Source organism: Peromyscus maniculatus, chromosome 4 (assembly GCF_049852395.1).
Source record: "Peromyscus maniculatus bairdii isolate BWxNUB_F1_BW_parent chromosome 4, HU_Pman_BW_mat_3.1, whole genome shotgun sequence".
NCBI lineage: Eukaryota > Metazoa > Chordata > Mammalia > Rodentia > Cricetidae > Peromyscus > Peromyscus maniculatus.
In genome coordinates this window covers 40,109,391-40,129,767 of record NC_134855.1, presented here as the reverse complement: position 1 = coordinate 40,129,767, position 20,377 = coordinate 40,109,391, and the positions used below count along the sequence as shown (strand labels likewise).

The 20,377-nt window shown below is 37.1% G+C and overlaps 1 protein-coding gene across 9 annotated transcripts in view; it reads right to left on the bottom strand.

Moving 5' to 3' along the window:
- Slc4a10 (solute carrier family 4 member 10) overlaps positions 1 to 20,377 on the bottom strand; it is a 279,026-nt gene that overhangs the window by 38,264 nt on the left and 220,385 nt on the right. For all 9 annotated transcript variants that reach the window (XM_076569565.1, XM_076569563.1, XM_006984614.4 and 6 more), the window contains 2 exons: positions 5,872 to 5,977; positions 598 to 759 (listed from right to left, as the gene is read on the bottom strand). In XM_076569565.1, coding sequence (XP_076425680.1) covers positions 598 to 759; positions 5,872 to 5,977 — 268 coding nt within the window. The remainder of the gene's footprint in view (positions 1 to 597; positions 760 to 5,871; positions 5,978 to 20,377) is intronic.

The window sequence follows — 20,377 nt, the reverse complement described above, 5'->3', positions numbered from 1 at the left end:
CTCCATTCAGAGCAGTGGTTCAGTGGGCCGGGACCCCCTTTGCACACAAACAACCTTTTCACAGGGTTTGCCTAAGGCCATCGGAAAATGCAGGTATTTCCATTATGATTCATAACAATAGAAAAATTACAGTTATGAAGGAGCAATGAAAATAAATTCATGGTTTAGGTCACCAGAACATAGGGACCGCTGTTAAGAAGATTGAGAATCAGTGACTTAGAGAGTGTAACGGCTGTTCCTCTGAGGTAACTGTCAGACTGGAATAGGCCCCTTTATCCACTGGGAAAGAATGTGACAATCAGTAAGATGACAGGTGCTTAGACTTTCCTAAACTGTAAGTGGGGAGGGAAGTGCTGGCACTTTCAGTTAGAAGTAAAACCTGAAGGGCCTGTGCCTCCTCAGGTACCCATGTCACAGAAGTGTTCCCCTTCAGCCCCTTCCCACAACCAACCTCTAACTTGCCAGTTCCCTCATGGCCAAACCTCTTCATGGTTCCCTTCATTCCTCAGTAACTCTTCTTTGTCCTCAAGTATGTAGGATCTCATAACAACTACACTGTGGTTTATATTTGGGTCAGGAGTATTAGAGCCCAAGTACCTTGGTTGGGAAATACCGGCTTGTCTTGAACTGCTTCAGGGTGGCTGACATGGTGACTGTGGAGAAGAACAGGATCACCGACCAAAAGAGAACATCTGGCACATAGGGATGGCCATGGCCGCAGGCGCGCCCAACATACTCACCATGCAGTGATCTGCACTCCTGCACAGGAAAGGAAACAGAGCTGATAAAGAAAGTCCAGTGCTTTTCTTCCAGAAAGCTAACACCTGATCTGCAGCTGAGATACCAAGGCTGTCCACTGATGGCGCCCACAAGGATTTAGCAGATATGATGCTTGCTTTCAAAATTCTACTTGGATAAGTATTAAATCTAACATCTATTAAGTTCAAGATAGCAGATGTATTCACAATGTGGTAAGTTTGATAATGTATAGTTTATACTAACATCAGATACATGATGACAAAGTACTTAAACATATCATTTTCACCATATTTCACACCAATAGCACAAATAGATGTTCTCATTTATATTTGCTATCTGAAAAAGCCAAGGCATGGAGAGATTGAGCAGTGTACTTCAGCACCATCAATGCTGCGTGGTAGAGGTGGGCACATGCACCATTCCTATAGCATATTAAAAACAATAATTATTTAGGAAAACTTATTTAAAACTACCAAGGAAGACAAGAAGGGCACAGGAAAATGATGATATATAATTAAAGAAATGGTTCTTGAATCAGATATGGCAACTATTGAATTCAAAGGAAAAAAATGAAGAAAAAATGACTACATGAACAAGGCAAAGTTCATGTCTATTATTCTGATATATATATATATATATATATCCTTTCTTCTTTCTAAAAAGAGAAAGAAAAATATCTTAAATTACTACCTTAGCCATTAGGTGGCAGCAAAGTCAAATAGAACTTCAAGACAAAAACAACATTTTATATAAGCATTAAATATTTTGAAAGGGAAAAAATATTTCTGACATCTTGGAAAACTTTTTATTCTAAAAATTATATTACTCTGTTCCAAAATAAATAAAAAATAACAGCTTAAAGAAGCCAGTGAATTCTTTAGTAATCTAGATATTCTGAATTGAATTGTGCAATCACAGGAAGAAAATGTAGAGACACAGTCTTTTCACTGAGCCAAACCTCAAGCCTCCGAGTCCTCTGTGACATAAAATCAAGTCCTCTGAAAGATTTTAGAATAAACAAGTAGCCACGTTGTCATCTGAAACAACCAATCAACAAGTAAACTCTACTTGACCTAGGTGCCCCATCCAAAGATTTTGGAGAAATACTATCAGTATAATTTATAATCACCCAACAAACCCGGCAGTATCTTTCTTGTTAGCTAAATTTCAATTATTCATGTTAAGCTGATTCAGAGCACAGAAAACACAGCTATCGAAAAACTACAGAATAAGCCTCTAGGCATTATTTATAGCTTTAATTTTTCCTTTTCTAAAACAGAATAAGAAAAAAAACCTGAGTCCTTAAATTTTTCAGTCTTTTTTTTGTGTGTGTGTGCCTGTTCAGAATACTTGGAACAATTACTGCACAATGTAGTGTGTAGCTGGGCGTCTGAGCAGAGGAGGTGAGGGTCCCACATATTGCATACTGAATCGTGAGCACCTGCAATCTTTCCTGCAGGTGTGAAAGGCTTCTAAGCATTCCCTGGATGCAGCTGGATGCTGGGTGCAGCACTACACATATCCTCTACTCCTAATAAGACAGATACTAGATCATTCAACTGCCTTATCTATAACAAACCATAATCTAAGCCTAGTTACTCCAACTGAGGCAGATTGTAAAGTATTAGTTTTTCTTGTTTTCCAGGGGAGAGAGTCTCTAATTTTAAAAAGTAAATTTTGTGACCTGCAAAATTCAACATTTGTTTCAGTTTTATGCTGTCTGTGTGTCTCTCTCTTACACACACACACACACACACACACACACACACACACACACACACACACACACACACAAAGGGAGGGGGAAGGATAGAAACAGAGAAACGGAGAGAAATGAATCCTGAAATTCAGAAAGGCAAGCAAAATTCAGTCTAACATGGTTTAATTTACAATGGGTACTCAAAAGATATTGGATAACAAACAGGTTTCTACTAATTACTTGGCAAAAATAAGTTTTATGAAATAAGAATTGGAAATCATGAGTTTATTTCCCCTTGTGTGTGTATATGTACACACACACACATACACACACACACACATATATATGCTAAAAAGCATTGAAGCAATTTTCAATCAACTGATAATCACTTGCAAATACGTTTTCTTTTCGTTTTAAAATTTGAGATTATAATATAATTACACTTCCTCCTTCTTTTTCCTCCCTCCAAATCTTCCCATATACCCCTCTTTGCTCTCTTAAAATTCATGGCCTCTTCTCCATTAAATGTTATTACATGCATATATGATTAAACTATGCCTAAATATTCTTTAGAATGGTTGACATTGAGATACTACTGACTAGACTTATGTATGTACATAGAGACAGAAATCTAAGTATACTAGCTATCATAAAGTTGAATTAAATAGTAAATACGTGGGATGGAAGTAGTCTGTAACAGGCTTTCTCCTGAGTCACCAACCAGCTTCCAAAACATGACATAGAGTCTTACTACTAGTTATGAATGCTTGGCCTTAGCTTATGCTTGTCTTGCTAGCTCTTGTAACTTAATATAGCTTGTTTTCTTCATCTAAGTTTTGTCTCAGGGCTTTTTACCTTTCTTTCATTCTGTATGTTCTCCTCTGTGTCTGTCTGTCTTTCTCCCTCATATACTTCTCTTTCCTGTTCTCGTCTCTCTAGCCTAAATTCCTACTACTACTTATTCTCTCTGCCCACCAGCCCCACCTATCCCTCTACTGCTTAGCTATTGACTGTTCAGCTTTTTATTAGAACAATCACAAGACTTAGGCAGGCAAGGTAAGACAGCAACACATCTTTAGATAATTAAACAAATGTATCATAAACAAATGTAACAAATGTTTACATAGTTAAAGTAACATTCCACAACAGTAGTTCAACACAATCATTCAGTATTTATCAAATATTTAACTCTTTGATTTTGATTCTTTGCCCTTTCTGAGTTAGCAAGGTATAAATTAGTAGTCATGAGATACAGTATACTAAAATCAAATAATATATGATATGCCACAAATATAATATTAAATTAAATGTTACATCACTATTTTCACAAATCTAGTTATAATAGTCATTAATATAATGATTTGTTAATATATACATTAGAAAATAATTATGGTTATGCTGAGGAAAAACAGCATAACATAAATTAATTAATTTTCATTGACAAGAATCATAGGACTTTTTCTTTATGTAACATTCATTCTCATGATTAAGAATGTTTTTGGTCAAGAATAGAAATTATCTCTTTAAAACGCTGATATCAACTAATGAAAATAATATGAAATATCTTCCAAAACAGTAACCTATAGTAGAGAACTTTAAAAATTAAAATAAGTCACCAAATGTTACATTTTCTTTGTCTCTAAAATATTTATCTCAAAAATATTTGAGCTCAAAACTTTTATTTTCAAATGTTGGATGGGTAGGGAGGTAGGGAGGATCTGGGAGGAAGTGGGAAGGGAGAAACACTATCAAAATATATTTATTAAAAAATCTTAAGTAAAAAATTTGAAAATAATTCACTTACAACTAATTATATCAATTGTGTAATAAGTCTGTCTTTTAGAAGGCGATTATTCAGGATTGGCTAATATATAGAATAAATTTCACTATTTATCATTAAATGACTCAGAAAATATACAATAAATGAATTATTTTGTAGAATAATTCAGACTGGATTATTTTGAATTTCACTGAAGAGAAAATAAGAGATAAGTTATACAGAAAGGGGCTCTTTAGACATAATACAGTTTATAAACAGGGAATCTAGAAAGAACACTCACTACAAAGCACATCCACCATGACCCTGGCCTAAGTGTTCAATAAACTGCATTGTTCTTTCTTGTTTAGATCATTAGTTCCTTTACTGATCAATTCAGAAGACTTTCTGGGTGCAAGAAACCTGGATGCCTTACTTTTCTAGGGAAATGTGGGTGGAAACGAATGAATGTTAACCACTGTATGTCTCACACATAGGGAGAGGGGGAGGGAGAAGAAGAGAAAACAAGAGAAAAGAAAGGTCAGAAAATATAGGCCAGGGTTGAATTGTAAATCAAGAGTAAGTCATTTGATTTTAATTCTGGAGGAACATATATAATGGAAACAGATAAAAGATCATATCCTTCTTAAATAAATTAGAGGCTTATAATATTTATATAACAAAAATATTTCTATGTTCCATTAACTGACTCACTTACTAAAATAGCATGTGTTTGATCAAATGAGGTAGTTTGTTTGGCTTTGTGCTAATGACTATGAAGAAATTTGTGCACATAAAAGTAGGCAAAGTGGCAAAAGCTTTGGATAGTAACACATATACCTGGAAGGAGTAAAAGAGAAGGTGGGCTATTCAGGGATCTCTGTACTTATTACTGTACTGTATTATAAAGCAGAACACTTGTTTTCTTTTTACCCAAATTGCACACTTTCACTGAACAGAAATAAGTGAAGCTTGTGAATACAGATTCCAAGAGATGCACATACATACATGGAGTCAGAGTAAGAACAGAGAAATGATCCTGTGAGAAAAAAAATTTACGAAGGGCCCAGAAAATAAAACAAAGGTACAGGATTGAATCATTATAGGCAAAAATACATGTCTATCCCTCTCCCCCTCTCTCTTTATTTTAGCAGACTAAAGAATAAAAATGGATGTTGGAAACCTGTTGGAAAACATATGAGAGTTTTCTTTTTAACTATCACTTTCATCAAAATCTAGTATTTACAGTAGAATATCAGGCCCATCCTCTCCCCTTAGCCTGTTCTGAACACTGGGAGAAGCATGTAGAGTAAGGGAAAATATCCTAGGTCCTTCATGTGCAAGGCAGAGTGTGCCCCGCCATGATGGTAACCAGGATTAGTATTTAATGTTTTCAGTTGACTTTAGTCCCGTTCTTCTGTTTGGGCAAGCTTTCAGAGCAACTCAAGTCTATGAGAAGAAACATTTTTATGAGGAATGAAAACCCCAAGTATGGATGGATATCTGACATGGAGGAGCTTTAAAACAAAGATATCACTTGTATAAGTTTGTATTTTCTAAATTCTTACCTTAGTTGCATTAACTGATTAATAATGTCAATAAAAATCTTTACAGTAAATGACTCAAGATGTGAGTTCTTGTGCCATGTTTTACTTACTGACACACTTAGGTTCCCCCAAATTATGTCAGAGGCGGAAATATTGGACTCCCTCCATTCCTTCAGGGTATCATTGCTGGGACTATGTGGCTCCATACAGTTACATCTGAAAGAGCAAAATAATTTCTTTTCTGAAATTCAAAGCATATACTCAAGGAGTCATTTTCCTAGATAAAGCATTCATCCATCAGACAGACAAGCAGCTGGATCATCCAAACCGCTCTCTGAAAGACTATACCAACAATCAGAACTAGAATGCTTGGATACTGCACCACTCAGTGGTTTTTCCTGGAATGAGGGATGATTCTAATGTCTACTTGTCTTATAAGTTATAAACCACCTGGAAAAATTATAAATATCCTACTTTAGTTATTTGTACAATCATATTAACAAAAAAATGGAATGACATTTAATTCACGCTCTGAAGGTCACATTTCGCTTTGCCATACAATTCTAATTTAGAGCTTGATTGAAGTGAAAGCCCTAGACAGCTCAGTATTATACTTGCCTTTGTGATGAGTGACAATTCCACTAGAGATCAATCAATATACATTTCTAATGCGCACAGTGTATGAGCTTCTGTGATGGATATTGGATTCATTTCTAATCCTTTTACCTTGTCTATTGGGAAGCATTTTTCTATAGAGACATACTTCAAATGGTGCTTGGGCTCCACAATAACCCACACAGCTGGAAAGTGCATTAGACTGCCTCTGTGGTTATATTACTAGAACTGTAGAACTGACTTCCAGTGCTAAGCTTATTTCTATTGGAAAACATCTCTTTGCCTAGGAAACTCTCGGTTTCTACTACAAGAACTTGCATTTTTCATTCCCATAATTCTTTCATGCTTCATTGCTGTGGATATCTGTATGCTATCTGATTGGTTAATAAAATGCTGATTTGCCAGTAGTCAGGCAGGAAGTATAGGTAGGACAAAGAGAGAGGAGAATTCTAGGAACAGGAGGGCTGAGTCAGGAGACACTGACAGCCGCCACCATGAGAAGCAAGACATGAAGGCAGAACTGGGAAAAAGTACCAATCCATGTGGCTAAACATAAATAAGAATTATGGATTAAGTTAAGTGTAAGAACTAGTCAGTAATAAGCTTGAGCTAACGGCCATATAGTTTGTAAATAACATAAGCCTCTGTGTGTTTACTTGGGTCCGAGTGGCTGTGGGACTGACGAGTGAGAGAGATTTGTCCTGACCACTGGCAGGCTGGGACACAGGAAAACTCAGCTACACTTCATGGAGTTATACAATGTATCACCAGAAGACATCCTACTTGAGATGGGCTGTAAGGGCAGGCACAGTTCTGGCCCTCACTAGGGGAACATGGAGTTCTTCCAGCTGAGCTCACTTGGAGAAAGTTCCAGGGAGCAAGTTAGTGACAAGGGTTTTAAGGGGATGGGAAATGGAAGTATTTGTTACCATGGACAGTTAGTTCAATGACCTCACTGGCAGCACAGAGAAGAATACTAGAAAAAAGAAACAAAGGCACAGATTTGCAGCAACAATGATTAATTATAGCTGTTCCTAAGTTCCAGACATTATGATAGAATACAGGTTTTTGTGTCAGGAAGCTCAATCATCTATGTAACCATGGGCAAATGACTCAACCACTCTATATTTGTTTCGTTTTATGGGAACTGGGGTTGAAAATGCTCACCTATTAGGACTAATATGAGGAATAGGTTAACATCACACACAGAAGTGTGTGTGTGTGTGTGTGTGTGTGTGTGTGTGTGTGTGTGTGTGTGTCTGCATTTCTCTGTCTCTTAAAGGGGTGTGTGTATGTGTATCTCTCTCTGTCTCTGTCTCTGTGTTTGTGTATGCGTGTGTGTGTGTGTGTGTGTGTGTGTGTGTGTGTGTGCTTCTCTCTGCCTCTCACCCACCCCTCTCTGTCTGAGTCTCTGTCTCTTGTCTCTCTTTGTGTGTATATATGATGTTTAGTACACATTTGGCTCTCTTTGGAATTGTGGCTGCTCTCATCATAATCATTATTGTTTTCTAGTTCAGTTGTTTAACAAATATTAAATTTTCACCCAAACATGAAAGGAACATCAGTGCATTCCTAACATGCTAAAGTTCTCTTCATTTTCTTTCAAAGGAAACTTGTATGCAGTCAACTTTACTTATCCAAATTCTGAATTCAGTTTGAATCAACTGTGATTTAAAAATATTCAGAGAAAAACTGTATCTTTACTGAACTCATTTGGATTTATTCCTTGTCATCATTTCCTAAAGAATGCAGGGTGACAACTATTTAGCTTGAACCATATATCATATGACATAGATATGATACAAGAAAGTATGTGTAGGTTATATGAAAATGCTACACAATTGTATAGGAGGAATAACTTGGTCAAGTCCATACTAACAGAATTAGATTTGAATCCTTGTTTGACCCTGGAAGTCCTTTCAGCCATGATATGCTGCTTCTAGATATAAGTTGGTGCCATTTCTATCAGGACAGCTAGAAAAGTGACAATGTTCCAGATCAAATGAAGTGATCTACACTTCACTATGCCTCCCCTATTTCCTTTTTCAGGTCTTGTCTCTTTTAAGATATCCTCTCCAATGCCCTGCACTCTTGCCCTTTATTATAGCAGCTACATTACCTCCACTGCTCTCATTCCTGCTGCTCAGTGTCCTGTTTCACTGGGCCCTGTATAAACTTGATAATGTGGCTCCTTCATTCACTTTGCTCACCATTGTATGGATTTCCTTGGGGGCAGTGGTCTCTGCTATCTCGAGTGACTGCATTGTGTTAGTGCGCACAGGGCATATTGTGCCACTGCATTCCTGGTATTCTATTTTCATTTACATGTTAACAGTGATTTTCTGAAAGTGCTAAGCTAGATATCTGATATAAAAGTGGCAAACTCAAAGGAAAGACTTATTTTGGAGTGTACATTAGTTACTTATGCCTCCCTGGCAGGGTTCTACGGCTAATCACTTTTCTCAAATCAATTCCAAGTTGGAAAAACATTTTAGTCTATAAAATATTTATGTTATACATAAAGACATCGTGAATAGCCAAAAAAAAAATCACTGCTCTTTCTAGAGTTCACACACTAGATATCAGAACTCTCAACAGTCAGGTTTCATGGTGTGCATGCTTACATAGAAAGTTTAAGTCATCTCTCAGACTTGGAATATAGCTATCAGTGAAGTGTCTGTCTAGCAGTGTGAGACCTGGGGTCAATCCTTAGTACAGAACCAGGAAAAAAAGTAAACGATCTCTGTACAACCCCTGGAAGCTCAAAAGGGACTTCTGAATCCTGGGCTCTCATGTTCTTAAACATGAATAAAGAATAAAATAAGGAAAATTTCATATCCTCCCTTGGTATGAACTCAATTCAAAGTATTCAGAGCCAACCTAAAATCTAAAGCAAAGAAATAAAACAAAAATCAGAAGTAAGCTCTGTGAGGGGATAAAGCCTGAATGAAGAGCAAATTCTTGTTAATTTCACCCAAACCAATTTCTAGGGACTCTATCAATAATGTGGAAGTATAAATACAAGACTATTGTGGATGAATTTCTAAACAGTCTTATTAAACAAGAAACACAGAGCCAAATACAGGAGTAGTAGCTGAAGAGATCAGAGAAATGGTTAATAGCCATGACTAGCCTTAGCTTACCATCAGGCAGTAGCTTCCACAAAGAGCTTCTTCCTGTCTAACCTGTGCTTTTATTGCCTTCCTGTTCTGCCTTCTCATTGACACTAAATCCAGCCACATTACTTCCTCATCACTGCCTGTCTATACAGTCCTCCAGGCCTCTATGGTTGGTACTGGGATTAAAGGCATTTATCACCATGCTTGGCTGTGTCCTTGACTACACAGAGCTCTGCCTGCCATGTGATCAAATTAAGGGTGTGTTCTATGACTGCCTGACTTCTGTTTATGGCTTGCTTTGTGACCTCTGATCTCCAGGCAAACTTTATTTATTAACATACAAATAAAATATCACATTTCAGCACAAATAAAATATCACCACATTTGTCCTTTTTATTCTAATGAAAAGAAAAAAATTTATAACTAATATAAGAAAAACTATATACAATAAGTACAATAACCATATACAATATATACAAGCAATAAATACCTCAACAATGTCTAGTCCATTTGCATTTGACAAACTCAGAGAAAATATTCCATTATCTATCCTATTTTGGTAAGTCCAAAATATACCTGAATCACTTTCTATCCTAACATATTACTAACAGAGAACTATCTTAAAATGTCTTTAAAATTTATACACTTTATACTTCTTTAGTGAGTTTCTTTTCTGAAATTCTTAACAAAGAAAACTAAAACTATAACATCTAATCTTTAACTAACTATAACTATAACTATCTAATCTTCAACTCCCTTAGAGACCCACGAAGGAAATAATATTACCTAATATAACAGGAAGTGCAAGCAAGCAACTTCCAGCCTCTGTGTGTTTATTTAGTTCTGAGTGGCTGCAGGGCCAAGTGGGACTGGAGAAAACTCCAGCTACAGACTATTCTTTAGGTATATACTCACAATATTGGATTTTCAGCCAAATTTATTCATTCAAATCAAATAATTAGCTGAATGATCTTGGATATGATACTTAAGCAATCTATAGTATATTTCCTTCGTGTATAAAATGGTGATGACAGTCACCAAGTTCACAGGTTATGGTGAGAGCAAACAAATTAATATTGGCAAAAGCTCCAAAATAGGATCCATCATAAGAAAATACTGATCAGGTGTTTTGTATGTTCATTGTGGTTATTATTGCTGTTGTGAATATCACATGCCCCTGAAATGGAAAGTAGAAGAATCATGAAAGGACCAGTTCTCTGCTACATTGTTGTTTTTCTCCATATTTTTACTATAGCTCTGTAGCTATAAACTTAAAATCAGGGACAGTGACACCTCCACTAGTTCTTTTATTATTCAAAATTGTGTTCTCTCTCTCTCTCTCTCTCTCTGTCTCTCTCTCTCTCTCTCTCTGTGTGTGTGTGTGTGCGTGTGTGTGTTGCGCACACTCCCATGCACGTGCTTCCAACTAAAGTTCAAGATTATTTTTTCAATTTCTGTGATAATTGAAGTGAAATTTTGATGGAGATTTCTGTGAGTCTAAATTTTGCTTTTGGTAGCATGGCCATTTTTACAATATTACTCCTAACAACCCAGGAGCATGGGAGGACTTTCCATCTTCCTGTATCTTCCTCAATTACTTTATCTTAAAGTTTTTATTTTATAAAGCTATCTTTTACTTCCTTAGATTCATTCTAAAATATTTTAAGGCTACTGTGAATTTGATTGTTTCCCTGATTTCTTTCTCAGTATGTTTGTCATTTGTATGTAGGGAAGCTGCTGATTTCTACGTGTTGACTTTGTATGCTGCTACTTTGCTGAATAATTTATCAACTGTAGAATTCTCCTGGTGGAGTATGCAGGTACTTTTACAGAGAGAGTTATACCATCTGCACATCGGGGTAATTTACCTCTTTCCCTGTTTGTACGCCTCGACCACTTTCACTTATCATATTGCTCTAGCTAACTCTTCAAGCAAGGCACGGAACAAGAATAAAGAGAGTGACCATCCTTGTCGTGTTCCTTATTTTAGTAGAAATTCTTCTGAGTTTTTTCTCTATTTACATGATTTTGGCAGTGGGATTCCTGTATATTGCCATTAATGGCGAATATTCTACCATGCACCTAGATTCTCTAGGACTTTTATCAGAAGAGATTTTTGGATTTTGTCAAAAAAAAAAAAAGCCTTTTTCTACATCTAATGAGATGATCGTGTGATTTTTGAAAAGCTGTATAAAATGCCTTGTAGAAATGGATCAATTGGCTTAAAATACACTTTTTATAAAAAATGTCCTCTGCCATCCTTTGCTTCCCACAGAAAAGCAAGTTCTCCCAACCATCTTGTTTATATAAATGGCCACAGAGTGATCAGGGGAAGGGTGTAATTCAATGCCTGCATGCAGAAGTCTGCTTTTTTTCCCTGAGGATAATGGAGGTGGTCGTCGTCCCGACACGAGCCCACCCATGCCGTCTTCTGGACAGCATGAGTTGGCAGAACTCCCTTCAGCCTTGTCACTGACTTTAGCTCCTAGGCTACAGAGGCTGTCCCTTTGCCTTGGCAGTCATTAACAGTCCCCTCCTTTGTGAACTAACCTGGAAGGGTTTTTTGCCTTTTCAAGCATTTTTATTGACTAAATTAGCCCACAAGAGTGCTTTATAGCACAATATATATTAATACAAGATATAAAAATTATAGTAGCATGTTTATAGAAGCCAACATATTTATGTTTCTGATTTAAATAATATTCTGTGTTATAAAAATAATATAGCCACACCACAGAATATTTATTTTATATAACACATCTCTCTCTCTCTCTCTCATACACACATGCACACACAGATATACTTTCCATTTGAATTTCTCTGTATGCTAACTAGTAAACATAAAATGTATAAGTAGAACACCTTATATTATCAAGAAATGCATTTATAAATAGGAAAATATTCTAAACTAACTGAGTTTGGCTAGTTAATAAATACCTTACAAGTATCTTCTTCAGAGCAATTAGAATGTTAATTTTCATAGCTAAAGGAAATTTCCTTCCACTGATAACAAATTATTAGAACAGCTTCTAAAGATGACTAAAGTAGCTGTGACCCTTAAAACATCCAGCAAAGTTGTGAAGAATGAAGAAATGAACAGGGAATGGAATGTTACATGACTCAAAATAATCTGATCAAAACTTTACAACAGGAATGGCAGATAACTTGAGTAAATGTATCAAATCATATACAAAGCATCAATACATGCATGGCATAACTTTTATATGGGATGCAAGGCAATGTGTCCAACAGGAAAGATAAAGCTGGATGGTACAGAGAGATCATACCATCTAACTAGAAGAAGTATTACATTAGAAAAAACTCCACTTATGCCTTATTTGATTATAGATAAATCATAAACCACTAACTTGTTTTTTTAAAGCAAATATTATCTGCTTCACAAAAATTGAGCAAACATAAAACTATAGAAAAACGGAAATTCAGAGGAACTTTAGAAAGTTTGTGGGGGCTTTTTCTAGAATATTGCTTCCTGACTTAATGCTAGCTGGATTCTAGGTCAGAACATCAGCTTCTCAAGGCATGAAAATGAAATTATCTCACTATCAATGCTGGGATATTTTAATGTAAATTGAAACACCATTAAATTTCACTTTAAATACTTCAGAATACATCCTTAAATTTAGGTCAGCTCAGAAGCAAAGAGAAATTGGGTCAGTACTTCATAGACTGTGAACTCTCTAAGAATAGTCTTTCTATCTCACCAAAATCTGGTGTATAACATGTGACTATTTGGTTAATTTGTAAGGAGAGAACTTTTTTTTTAAATATTGATTAATGATGTAATGTTCTACCTTCTCATTGTCTTTGACAAGAAAGTGTGGAAGATGAGTCTATTTAGGACCTGTCAATCAAACTATAGTCTTCGGGAAGTAAAATGGCTGAGAGTGGACAGGACAAATTCCTGACAGACACAGTTGGCGAGGGTGCAGGGGCATCTACACAGCCCCCAGGGTGTTGGGAGACAGAAAGATGAAGACACCAGCTCTGCTCCTGAATGTTTCACAGCTTGTTAGAGGGCCAGTGAGAATGAAACAGATCAATAATGAACCATTTTTGATACCACTGCTCCTGGAAACAACTTTAGCATTAGAATAAGTTAAGTCAACACATGAATAAAACTAAATCCCAATTTCTCACCATACACAAAAGACAGAACAAAATATATTAAATACCTAAATATTAGAAGACCAAAAACTATGAAACTTCTACTAGAAAACAGAGAAATGCTTTAAGATATTGGAATGGGAGAGGGAAGAGTTGGGGAGTGTGACCCGAAAGGACAAGAAACCAAAGCAAAATGAAGAGACTGCACAGCTTCTGTAGAGGCAACAACCAACCAACAGAATGGGATACACTGTTTGAAAAGAATATTCCTGACAAGTATTAATAACCAAAATATATAAAGAACTCAATTCAGGAGCAAAGGTAATGACAAAATAATCATAATCCAATTTAGAATTAGACAACATATCTAAACTGGCATTTTTCCAAGGAAGACAAACATCTTCCAACCAGTGTGTGAACAAAATGCTCCATAAGAACTGTCAGTCACACACAAATCTAAACCATAAGGAGAAATCACTTCACTACTGATGGAACAAATACTAGATCAAGACAAGAGTGCCGGCCAGAATGTGGAGTAAAGTGAACTCGTCATATGATGGGAATGTAAATTAATAAAATCATTGTGGAAAACCATAATCTCAGGGAATTAAAAACAGAACTACCATATCCATCAGTATCACTAATGGTTACATATCCAAAGAAAATGAAATCACTTTGTCAAAGACACATCTACACTCTCATATTTATTGTATAACTCGTCATAAGAGGCATGAAAAAGAACCAATTTAAGTGCATATCAATTAATGAGTAATGAAAATTATGTATGCATATAAATGCATATATATGTATATTATATATATGTGAGATACTAATTCTCTAAAAATACCATATAATTTATCATCTGTATGAACATGGATGGTCATTGTGTTAAGTGAAATAAGCCAGGAACAATAAGAAAACCACCACATGTTTGCACTCATATGTAATTAAAAATGTTAATCCCATAGAAGCTGAAAGCAGAGTGTTGGCTGCCAGAGTCTGGGGAGAGCAGCAGAGCAGGGGATATGGAAAAGCTTCATGAATCATAGTAAGCTATTGTTATACAGGAGCAAGAAGTCATGCTGCTCTGCTGCACAGCAGAGCGACTGTAAGCAATGATAACATCTTGTTCTTATTCAGAAAGCTAGAGAGGACCAGTTTGGATATTTCCACCATTAAGAAACAATAATACTGAATAAATAATTTTACACAAATTTCAAAGTATACAGTGTACATATGTTTTCAAACATTAAATGACAAAATGTATGTATCTATCAGTTTTAAAAACAATTGAGTTCAAAATCAAGGGCAGAAAACAAAGACAGCAAGTGTTTAATAAAAAACAAGAATTAGATGATTCATTTTTCAAATTTACTTTATTTTATTTTATGTGTTTAAGTGTTTTGCCTGCATATGCATATGTACACAACTTGTTTTGCTTGTGCTCATGGAGGTCAGAAGAGTAAACTGGGTCTGCTGGAACCAGAGGGATATTTTTGGTTGTGAGCCACCATGTGGATGTTGGGACCCGAATCCAGGTCCTCTGTAAGAACAAGTGCTCTTAACCACTGACCCTTCTCTCCAACACCAGGTGATTCCTTTATTGATAGCTCATTTGTTGATAAATATTTCATGGGGTGCCTACAGGTGTATTTGCTTCATTGTAAGATGACGTACAATACACAATTTAGAAGAGAAAATCTTTATGTCAAGATTGCACATCAGTTTTAAACGTAGCAGTGACTGGATTCCATGGGATATTAAAAGAAGAATAGGACATGAAGTTGGGCAGAGGAGGCATGTGGGGGGGGTGCTGAGGGAGTTGTAGGGGAAATGTGCAGTACATATAAGAACATATTTATACTATATGTGCCAAGTTCTTTGAAGATACAGTGTTTCCTTCAATTTCATTCCTTATTTTTTGATTAGTGAGTTCTAGTGAACAAACTATGAAAACTCTCTTCATCTTCTTCCTGTAATTCTAGTCAATGTGGTAGGTTGACATCCTAATTCGCCAACTTCCTCCAGATGATTCCTCCACCAAGTCAATAGCCTATCTAAATTTTCAATCAGAACTAATTTTTGGATCCATATATATCCACATATATATATATATATATATATATATATATATATATATATATATATATATATATAGCCACGTATAATTATATTTATTCATTCCATGTTAAGATCCTTTTAGTGTGTCAAATTTATTCAAAATTTGTAGATTCAATGATTTTTAAAAACTTGAAGACTAGTTACAAGAAAAACGGCAAGGCAGGCAAACTATAAAACCCCACAGCTGCCTAGAGGAGAGGACAAGGTTTACGCCAGCAAGGAGTACACAGAGGTAAGACACGTGCTGGACAAGCAGCCACATTGGGGGGGGGAGGGCAGGGGGAGAGTTAGAGAGAGTAAGGAAGTACGAAGTGTTAGAGACAGCACACTCAGAACAGAAACAGAAGTAAAAGTTAAGTTTTTCCAAGTAACTCAGAAAAGCAGGCAGATTTACAGAAAATATTATATCTTTAAAAACAATTGTACAAAGAAATACATTTCAGAGAAACATGGAGGCCAGAAACACAATTAACTGGAGAAAACACTTGCTGCTCTTGCACAGAACCTGGTTTTAGTTCCTAGAACCATCATGGTGGTTTAGAAAGTCCTTCAACTCCACTTTCAGGATATCTGATACCCTTTTCTGGTCACCATAAGCACCCTTTTCTCTCTTCACACACACACACACACACACACACACACACACAGAGAGAGAGAGAGAGAGAGAGAGAGAGAGAGAGAGAGAGAGAGAGAGAGAGAGAGAGAGAGAGAGATTTTATTTTTTCACTTTACTTGTTAAACTTGGCAAAGGATGACAATTATTTTGAGTATGTTTAGTTAACTAAAATGCATTAAGTATGCTTTGACCATTTCTTTTTCAATTTTTACTTTTTTATTAATTTTTATTTATTTTACATACCAACAAATTTCTCCTCCTTCCTCTCACCTCATTCCCTCTCCCCACCTCCTTTCTCAGAAAGGGTAAGGCCTCCCATGTGAGTCAACAAAACATGGAATACCAAATTGAGGCAGGCCCAAGCTCCTCTCCCCTGACTTGACCATTTCTGTAGCATTATGATAGGACTATGGGGGACAAAATTACTTAAGTTTTTAAATCTTAAACAAGGCTCAAATCTAGTTGTGTAACTAAGAGAAAAGACACTGAGTATAATTCCAGTCAGCAGCATTTATTTTTAAAAATGACTATCTTTTCACAGATAAAGGAGGATAAAGTAAATATTGGAGCAGAGAAAAAAATGAAACCATCATCAGAGACAAAAGCAAAAAGTATTTCTCAGCACTTAGTAGTAGGCACTCTCCTTTAGAAACTTGGAAAGGAGCAAGGAGGGCTCAAGGGGGGACGCATGAATCTCCCTGGGAAGGGGAACTAGAATAGATATCGCGGGTGGACTCGGGGTGAGTGTGTGGGAGCCCACAGTGACTCCATCTTGTGGCTTGATTCCATCTTGACTTAGGGTCAGAGTTCAATCTGGTTTTTGCTCCTCAGGACTGAATAACAGGATGTTTTGTCAAAGGCTGTGGTCACCAGATGTTCTGAGAATTAAGGAGATGTTTACCCTTGTCTGTACCTTGAACCATGGTGTCCTTAAAAGCTAAGGAGGTCTTTTTGCCTCCTTGTTTTCTGTACATAAAGGCCATGAGGAATAAATTCAGGGCTGCAGTATTTACTGACAGTCCTCCTGATTGATTCTATTCTCTGTCTTGTCTCTTCTTAATCCTCACTCCCTTATTTAGCTGCTGTTTGACAGGTCGGCTAGTCTGGACAAGAGTGGGGACAGAAATAGGAGGGATCAGGCTGGGGCGGATGGAGGGAGAAAGTGCATGGAGAGACAACTAGAACTGAGGGGCATCTCAGAGATGAGCTAATAAATCTAGTGCAATGGAAACTCCCAGGAATCTACGAAGGTGACCCTAACAAATACTCCTAGTAATGGGGGATATGGAGCTTGAAACAGCCATCTTCTATAACCAAACAAGACTTCCAGTAGAGTGACTGGGACTTCAACCTTGCCATAAAACCATCAACCTATAATTTGTCCTGCCTGCAAGATGTGCTGGAGTAAAGGTGAAAGAGAAACAGTGACCAACCAATGTCTGGTCCAGCTTGAGACCCATGCCATGACCCCACCGCTGACACTGCCTGCATTAGGAACAAGAGGCTGGATAGCCCAGAGACCTAGGATAGAAGCAAGTAACACTGGGGAAAAAAGATACAAAAATTCAGCATAAGATGCCTAATGATATTCTGCTATACTCATATATTGGTGCCTAGCCCAATTGCCAGTTGTCATCAGAGGGGCTTCATCTACCAAATGATGGAAACAGATGCAGAGACCCACAGCCAAAGATTAGGCAGAGCTTGGGGAATCCTGCAGAAGAAGGGGAAGGATTGTAGGAGCCAGAGGGGTCAAGGACACCACAAGAAAACCCACAGAACCAACTAAGCAAGCCTCATAATGGCTCACAGAGACTGAACTAATAATCAGGAGTCTGACCTAGGACCTCTTCATATGGGAACTGGGGGCTGTCTCTGATTCATTTGCCTGCTTTGGGGACCTTTTTCCTCCTCCTGGGTTGCCTCATCCAGTATTATGTGAGGGGAGGTGCCTAGTCTTATTGCAACTTGATATGCCATGTTTGTTTGATGTCCCGGGGGGGGGGCTGCTCTTTTCTGAAGGGAAATGGAGGAGAAGTGGACAGGGTGGGGATTGGTAGGTGAGGAGGGAGAGGAAACTCAGTCAGGATGTAATATATGAGAGAAGAATAAATTTAGAAAAGTAACTTGGAAAGTATAATCTACATATATATGAGAAACTCGGGTAATATACCCTGAATTTTGCTTTAACTCATATATTTGCAAAGTAGAATGTATACATGTTTTAAAAATTATATTTCTTAGGTTAGTATGCAAAGTAGTGGCTTTGACAATGTCATTTTCATATGTAGGTGCCATACATTGTTCTCATGTATTCTCCTCCCCAGCTGCCAGCACCCTCTGGCTAGTTCCCATCCTTACCCATCCTTACCCATGGTAACCCCTTTCTCCCTTCTTGTCCTATGCATGCTTTCTCACTCTTTCTTTAGTAGCCATCCTTGAGAACCTTACTATGTACTGAAGAAACATTTCATTTTACACAAGCATAACATTTTATTTTTTGCCATTCCTTAAAATCAAAGCTACCAGGGAAAAATGATTCCTTCAAACTCATTACTTATTGCTAATGTGACATATTCAGTTTGATCATCTGGTGTAAAATATACTTAAAACTAAATAGATTATCTTGACACTTGCTCTTGGCACAATAAAAGGGAAGTGTGTATTTTCAAATGTAAGGTCTACATATTACCACATTGTAAGGTTAAGATGCCAGAAAAGCTAGGGAATTTTTATTATTGTTTATTTAATTCAAGAACATTTTGCTATTTGGTTAGTATACTATAGGGAAATTTGAATATAGAATAGAAGGGCCAAATTTTACAAAGCATATCTGAAATGTAGAACCTAAGGATGCCGGCATTTTCCCAATATCTTCTTCCTGAATACAACATATGGCATATATAGTGTAACATATATGCAATTACAGGAACATTCAGTTTGTAAAAATCACAATCTCAGATGTAGTGTGTCCAGGCCATAACATTTTCTAGGAACTTTTCAAATGAAACCTGTGAAAGCATGAAGCCAGCAATATCTAATGTAGAAATCTTGATGTGGGCATTGGTAAGATGAGCCTTAAAAACTAATGGTCACAGCGACAGGATAAGACAATTGCTACAATGTCACACAGACTTCATGAAGCAGAGAGAGTGCACAAAATATTATTGTAATAAAATGGCTGTTCTTAGCAGCCCATTTCAAATTCCTTTTCTACAAATAATTAAAAGCACATGATGTACAACAAAAAGGTTGATTTTGTTTCTCGAGAAAGCAAGTCATGACAAGACCTGATACAAGCCATGTACTCATAGAAAAAAAAAAAAAAAGACTGTTCAATTCATAAAATTAATTCCATTGGTAGAATTTAGAGCTGTTTAATGGGTGTGTATATTCAAACTGGGGTACATTTGGCAAACAACCACAATGTAAAAACAAATAGGAGACAGGACAATGCCAGCCTGTGGTCAGTACTGTGCCCAGGGAGACTGTCACTCAGTTTCTGCAATGCTCATTTGAGGTGCCACTGACAGCAAGACTTCACTGTCTGTCCATCCTGCCGAATCAGCCTGTCTAGCCCCTTACCATCAGTGAAGAGCTAAGTATGGGCAATGGGCCCAGAGAGCAGCACACACTCCATGCCTAGTGAGTACACAGCTAGGTCACAGCAGCCTGTGCTCTCCAAGGCAAAGGGGAATTGGGAAGATCCTCTCCCACGTTCTCTGCTCTATGGAGATCCTAGCTTTCAATGGTTTTCCCCTGACAGGGGAAACAAGGGTGTTAGAGGGACAGAGAAGGGCAATGGAACCCAGTGTATAAAAGAAGGCTGAGAGGCCGGGTGGTGGTGGTGCATGCCTTTAATCCCAGCACTCAGGAGGCAGAGCCTGGCGGATCTCTGTGAGTTCGAGGCCAGCCTGGGCTACCAAGTGAGCTCCAGGAAAGGCGCAAAGCTACACAGAGAAACCCTGTCTTGAAAAAAAAAAAAAAAAAAAAAAAACAAAAAAAAAAAAAAGAAGGCTG